The sequence below is a fragment of the Balearica regulorum genome, chromosome 4 (assembly GCF_011004875.1).
Source record: "Balearica regulorum gibbericeps isolate bBalReg1 chromosome 4, bBalReg1.pri, whole genome shotgun sequence".
Taxonomy (NCBI): Eukaryota; Metazoa; Chordata; class Aves; order Gruiformes; family Gruidae; genus Balearica; species Balearica regulorum.
This window is the reverse complement of record NC_046187.1, coordinates 2718646-2725303: the sequence shown is the minus strand read 5'-3', so window position 1 is coordinate 2725303 and position 6658 is coordinate 2718646. Positions and strand designations below refer to the sequence as shown.

The 6658-nt window shown below is 45.0% G+C and overlaps 1 protein-coding gene across 5 annotated transcripts in view; it reads right to left on the bottom strand.

The window, feature by feature from the left end:
- Positions 1 to 44: 44 nt before the first annotated feature.
- The window catches only part of WRN (WRN RecQ like helicase), a 42723-nt gene continuing 36109 nt past the window's right edge, over positions 45 to 6658 (bottom strand). For 2 of the 5 annotated variants that reach the window (XM_075750922.1, XM_075750924.1), the window contains exons 31-37: positions 6103 to 6217; positions 5060 to 5185; positions 4370 to 4532; positions 3076 to 3287; positions 1899 to 1970; positions 1209 to 1346; positions 45 to 349 (exon numbers count right to left, since the gene is read on the bottom strand). In XM_075750922.1, coding sequence (XP_075607037.1) covers positions 227 to 349; positions 1209 to 1346; positions 1899 to 1970; positions 3076 to 3287; positions 4370 to 4532; positions 5060 to 5185; positions 6103 to 6217 — 949 coding nt within the window. In that variant the 3' untranslated portion in view covers positions 45 to 226. Of the gene's footprint in view, positions 350 to 1208; positions 1347 to 1898; positions 1971 to 2655; positions 2930 to 3075; positions 3288 to 4369; positions 4533 to 5059; positions 5186 to 6102; positions 6218 to 6658 lie in introns of those variants that run through there. The other 3 variants (XM_075750925.1, XM_075750927.1, XM_075750926.1) reach the window with 2 other exon arrangements.

Below are 6658 nucleotides of genomic sequence, written 5' to 3'. Positions count from 1 at the left end.
CTGAACGGCCGCGGCCGTGAGGAAAGGGGAGGGGGAAAGAGAGGGAGAGCGGGGAGCTCGCTTTTTTATTGTAATTACAAATTTCACACAGTGAAAAAGAGCACGCAGCGAAGATGAGAAAAGAGTCAGCTGCAAGAATGAAGACTGAAGTGGGGGAATATACAGGTGATGGAAGAAGCTGTACATAGAATAAGGGACGATAAAATACATCTTTGTTCTCCCATATTCAACTGAATATCCCTTTTTTGGTCTCTGTTTTGGTTTTCTTCATTTGCGTTACAGGTAAGACTGTCACAGCTGAAGATCCAAACCATTCTGGCACCTTCCTCTTAGCAGGGGGATGGGAGCTCTGGAAACAAAAAAATCCAACAAACTTCTAAATAAAGGTACCCATTTATACTCTACCTTGTACAGTTCTACCTTCAAAAATAAATCATGGTGAGCAGGAGTTAGTAGCTGTCTTCAGTAGTAGTGGAATGCTTGTATCTCCCTTGAAAAAGGTAATTATTTAAATATTAGAACAAGTAAAGAAAAAAATCAAGCTAGCAATAAAACCAAAAAAAGGGATACGAAGTCTTACCAGCCCTAGGGAAATCCCCTTCAGAAGCAAAACTGAAAACCCAAGACCAACTGTCACAATAAATAGAACAACTGCAGCCCCTCTATGGGACACGTGAAAGAATCCAACCAAGGCTGAAGGGAAAGCAGATGCCCCACACCCCTGCCAGATCAGCAGGACCTGTTACCTTCCCACATTACTCTCTGAGAAAAAGGAACTGACACCCACAAACACAGCAAACCCTCCCTCTCCTCAAAGGTCACAAGCTCAGCAGGACTCAGGGCTGACATTGCCCCATGAGAACATGAGCATAGAGTGCTCTCCATGACTGCTGGGTTCAGCTCCTGCGTTGTGGTGGGAAGAGATGCTGTGGCAACACAAGGCCATGAACTCCTGCAAGAGCTTTCAGCCAGGAGACAGATGGGTTTCTGCTCATCCTTCAGCCACCAGTTTTTAAATCATGGAAGACCAATCTGCATGACAATGTTCACCAAGGATATTTCAAGAGAAGTCAGCTGGCAATCCAGGCCAAGGTTTCAGGCATGACAAAGAACTCAGACCAAAGCTGGGATTTTGCTTTGTTGCAGATCAAGACCCAAATCATCAGGTCTGGGCTCTGCTCCTGGCAGAGAGCTACAGGCAGACTCACCTTGGGTTGAGAGTCAGCAAACAGTTCCTCCTCATCGGGAGTGAGGGCCGGCTGATTCCAGGAGGCCAGCATGATGGGCTTGAGCCGGCCCGCTGCCCCTCTGCTACCCGGCTGGCCATCATCCACGCTCTGTAGGGACTGTCCATAGGACAGCGAGGAAGCAGGCTGTTAGATCTATCACAGCATTCCAGCTTAATGCAACATAAACCAAACACAATGCAAAGGCTGCATGTTAGAGGGGTTTCTTTTTCCAAATAAACAAGTAATTATAAGCAGAGTTCCCACACCTCTGCTTAATGAGATCACTAGCTATTTCTTACCCACTTCATCACCATAAAATCTGAGCAACTGATGTGCATCCATGTGAAACACAAGCGAACAGGAACTTGTACTTGGGCTTTTTTGCAGTGGAGAAGGATACTCCCTCCATCCCAGTGGCTCTGAGAACTTGAAACACTTCTGACTCACAAGTGGTTGTTTTCAAATGCCTTTTTACAGCGAAGGTGTCAGTTAAAAATAGTACAGTAGGCACCGAGATATTAACTTCTAATTTCTCTATAATGCCTGCTGGTCACAGGTTGGAACAGCCAAGCTGAGATTTTTGGATCAGCTACACATCTCTCTGTTACTGAGAGCAACGCTAATGGCCAGCCTACCACCTGCTTTGTTACAGTAAGAACATCTGTTTACCGAAGCCAAAGGCACCGCTTGCAGATGGGTTTTCTGTGCTCCCTCCTTCAATGTCGGATGGATCAAATTACCCTGTAAAAGCAGCAGTAATGCAAGGTTGTTAAAACCCAAGAACATTCATTAGCAGATTTCAAAGCTGTTTGCTACAGGGAATTATTAGAACAAGGATATTTTCTGAAGGAGTAAATAAGGACTATTTGGATTAGCTTTTGGATTTGCAATCTACTCATTTGTATAATATGAATTTGATTTCTAATAGCATGTCACTGTTATTACCTCCAGCAGCTAACAGGAGCAGTAATAAGTCTAATCAGAGGTCACGCCATGAGACCACAAGGAGGTCAACTTCAGGAAAAAGCAATCTCACAGACATTGTCTAAAGAAAACAGCACTCAGGAATGCGCAAAGCAATCAGTTTGGCAAAACGGCAAGGACTGATAACTTGTTTGAGCTGGAGTTCAAGTAGTAGAGCCCAAAGCCTCTAAGGAACACACATGAAATCCATCACAAGCAGCTAGGATTCAGTATGTGAAATTTTTTTACCGCTCCCACCGGGAGCCACTCAGTGCAGGGTGGCCTTTGTACAAGGTGCTGAACTGGGCCTTGAGACACACCGAGAGGCCAGCCAAGGGCTCAGAACACTAGCCTGGCCTTGCCCAAACAGCAACAAACAGCTCCTTATTTCCCGAGATCTCTCCCCAATGAGTCAGACTTATGGCACAACACTTTTCTTATCATCATGCCACGCCCAGCAGTTTCGAGCAGCAGAGGAACCCATGAAAGACAGAGACATTTCCGGCAGGCATTGCCTCTGGCTTTCCCACACAACCCTTCTGCTGTCTTAGGGCTTTCTGCACAGCGAGAGAATCCCTTTTGCCGCATCAGGTTGGTGATCAGGTACCAATGCAGGGAAGCAAGGCAAGTGCAGAACACAGACTCCGTGTCTGTGATCTATCTGGCTTATCAAAGCTTTCGTACGAGGCAGAACCGGGAATTTCAGCTTTTCCTCCACTGCCCCAGCTACTGTAAATCTCTGTTTTTACAAAGGATAGATGGATTGTGAAGATGAGACAAAGCACTACTTGAAACAGCAACAACATAAAAGGGCTTTTAGTCTGCTCCTACAAAGGAGAAACATTCTCTTCACATAACCAGCTTTATACCTTCTTTTACTAACCTCGGTTTTACTCCACAAGGCATCTTCCCTGCTTGTGTGATCTGCTCTTGTTTTTTCCTGCTGCCCTTCTGACCACACCAACATCCTTCTGACACCAGAGCCATCCTGAGACTTATTTCCATCCTTCTCCAATAATGCAATCGTCATCCTGATGAGATACAGCTCGATATTTGCAGGAACAAGTTTTCTAATTGCTTGAATTTTGGTGGTGTCTTGCAAAAAAATACAATATTAATTGTTTTTTAATCCTCCTCTTGCCTCTTATTCAGTTTTCTTTTCTGGTAAAGCACCTAAGTTGTCCCTCATTACAGCATAGGATAGAGTGAGATATAGTACAGATGAATAAATAAAACAGTGTATGGGCTTACCTCCTAAGCGAACAGATCATGAGCTCACGTGATAAATCCCCACCTCAAACTTACTCACACAAACTTGAGCTCACACAAACATAACTGTCCTCAAATTTAGACTAAAACATCAGAATCACCTGCCTCTAACTTGCACACCCCATCAGCCATTTTCTCTTGAGAAAGCTACAGTAACTCAGGCTGGAAAGCCTCTCTTCTTGCTTAAATCTAGTGCCACACCAGTTCTCTGTTCCAGCATGGCACTAAGTTTAACAAAGAAATCCAAGAGTCTAGTTGAGCCTGTAACTGCTGCCGAAAAAACACATTCATTCACAAGACAAGACTAAAAGCTAGCAAGTCAGCAAACTCTGCCAACCTAAGAAATTAAACTGCTAGGGCAAGACTGGACTTTAAGTCGCTCCATCTGAGCCACAAGTCAGCACATGGTTGCCTTCAGCCTCTCAACTAGGTCACGGCACCAGGCGACAGCGTTAGGCAGAAGAACTGCTTTTCCCGCACTTCTCGGCCTCCTCAAACGATTATCTTGCAGAGCAGTTGCACAGCCAAGTTCTACAGCTCTTGAGCAGTGTGTTTTCTGTAGATGCCGCTACTTACAGGAAGACTTTGTCAGGCTCATGTTTTTTCCAAACATGCTTAAGAAAATACAGATTTAAAAAAATGATGCTGGGATCTTTTCAACAGCCATGCAATTGAACAAAAGGATTTGTAGAGGGCTACTCTCTTATCCTCTCTAACCAATCGTCATTGCCTTATTTTACAATATAACCTTGAAAGGAAAGCACTGACCCTAGCATCGCCTCAGTCACAGGCCTTCAGAAATTACGTGTTCGACCTAAAGCAGCAGCTGTGATGTCCGTTTTTCATTCCCTTCATCTGTACGCCGCTGTCACGAGAAGCTTCAGATAAGGGCAGGCAGCAATGCTCACCCGAATTAATGGGAGGATTACGGATAACATCAGAAATGATCTGTTGAACTTCAGGAGTCAAGCCCGCTCGCTCCAGGTCGACAGGGTAGCCAGCTTTCATCGCCTGGAACACGTGAGCGCCGACCTCAGAAACAGGCAGCGATCTGCTCTCACTTATAGTCCTCTAGGGAAACAAAGGCAGAAGGAATCGAGATGCAGGAGTGTCTGAAATACAACCCCAACCTCAAAGCCTGGCAACCTCCCACTCCCAAAACCCAGTCAGGGGATACTGGCACATAACAGTCACCACAGTGCTCCAAAACACTTGGTTACGCCTAATATTTAGCTCACTTGTTTTCCAGCTTGTAAAAACCATTTTTCTCTTGAGGCTACCACTTCTCAGCTTGAGCGCAACATGTCCGCTTGAACTTACTTCAGATAAAGAGAGGTTCCACACAGGAAGGGTGCTGTGCTTACAGCTCACATCCCCTGCGTCACACTCACCGTCACCCCTGTCCACCCTGTGCCAGCCAAATCCCAGCAGTTTCTACCGTAACAGAAACCGATGCTCTCGCCTCACAGTTAAGGCAGAGCATCAGCCCAGCTCCTACTCCCTGAGATTTCCATGTCAAAGCAAACACCCCTCCTCTAGACAAAGTACCCCTGCCATTGGTTTTCAAAGAGAAGGGACCTCCACAGGGAAAAGCTTACCACAGAGAGGTTTTTCTCTTGGAAGAGGACATAGGTGACGTGCTCTGAGGGAGTGAGAGCTCTAACAGGCTTCCAGGGAGATGCTTCGTTCTGATCTTTAGATCCAGATGTGGGGAATGTGTCCATCTAAGTTAAAGAGGATTTAAATGGAATTTATTGCAGTGATCACCCTCCCAGTATCTCAAGTTACCTGAAAGAGTAATATAAATGGAGTCATTCATCTCTGTGGAGGTTAGTTTTGACATCAAGTCCATGTTCCATCAAAAAAGCAAATAAGGAATCCAAATGGACACCCATATACTCTCATCTTAATAAAAAAGCATGGGATGGTCCAAGGGACTTGGAAAAAACCCCAAAAACCAACCAGAAAAAACAGTGTCCAGGTCAACACTACCTCTTAGGTGTTGCTCATTACACATTAAACTGTTCCATCAGATCAGACCGTGGTATTTGGTCTGCTCCCTAGTATGGTAAACACCTCCATTTGTTTTCATCTTTTGCTCAAACACAGATTTCTTGGAAAAAAAAACCCCAAACAGGAATGCTTTTGGTGCCCACTCCTGCATTGCAATAGCTTTCTGTGAAGCAGAACAATGACTCTAGAGTCTTCTCAAGCATTACGGAGAAGTAGTATTGCTGCTCTACCTGCTCTCTAGAATACATACATCCCTTGAACTATAGATTTATCTAGAAATTAAGATCCCCGAAGCTAAACTGCTCCCTAGGTTCCTCCAACCCACTGCTCCACAGCCTCTCCCTAGTGGATACTGGATCCTCAGCCTGGTCAGATGGGTGACCTTTTTATAGAGGACTTTGAAGATGACACCACCAGTCTGGAACATCAACCAGGTCCTAGTGTGATTGGCAAGTAGCACACCCAGTTTTGGGAGGCCTATTTGTACAGAGGGCTAGCAAGTTTCACCGCCATGCTTGGATAGAATAGCCGGAATTACAACAAACTCTGAAGGAGAAATCTGAGAGCTGCAGACCAAATTATGTCTTTAAGGCTCTTGCAAAGTAGCCGACACTCGACCAAGTCATACCTGCAAACTATTCACTTGGCAGTAGTCCTTAATTTCAGCCAGGAGAGGGATCAACATGGTGGATTTTGCTTCAGATACACCATCAATTCTCTTCACATTCTCAACAGTCGTAGGCCTGGTTCAGGACAAATCATAAAAGCCACAGAAGCGTCCCATGCCAACACTTTGAAACATCAGGAGTCTGAACAACACGTATTTAGACTACAGATCTAGTCATCACTTCTAAGTGTCATTACTGTACCTTCATCAATTCCAGAACTAATTAAATTCACCGTTTCCACTTGTCTCTCATGAAGCTCCACCACAGCAAAAACTTTGCCTTTGGTGCTTAATACTGTGGAGGATCACTTCAGCCCTTGGATCTTATTTGCTTTTACCTCCAGACAGCCCCTAAGTCCGGAGACCTTCCATGGCATAACCTAATCCATGTTCCCAAAGTAATGTCTAATGCCTTTTAGTACCTGGGAGGCACTTCAGATGCATTGCCAACCGAGCTGCCCCAAAATAGCTACTCATGCAAGATAAATACAGGAATTTTTCCCTCCTTTCAGTAATT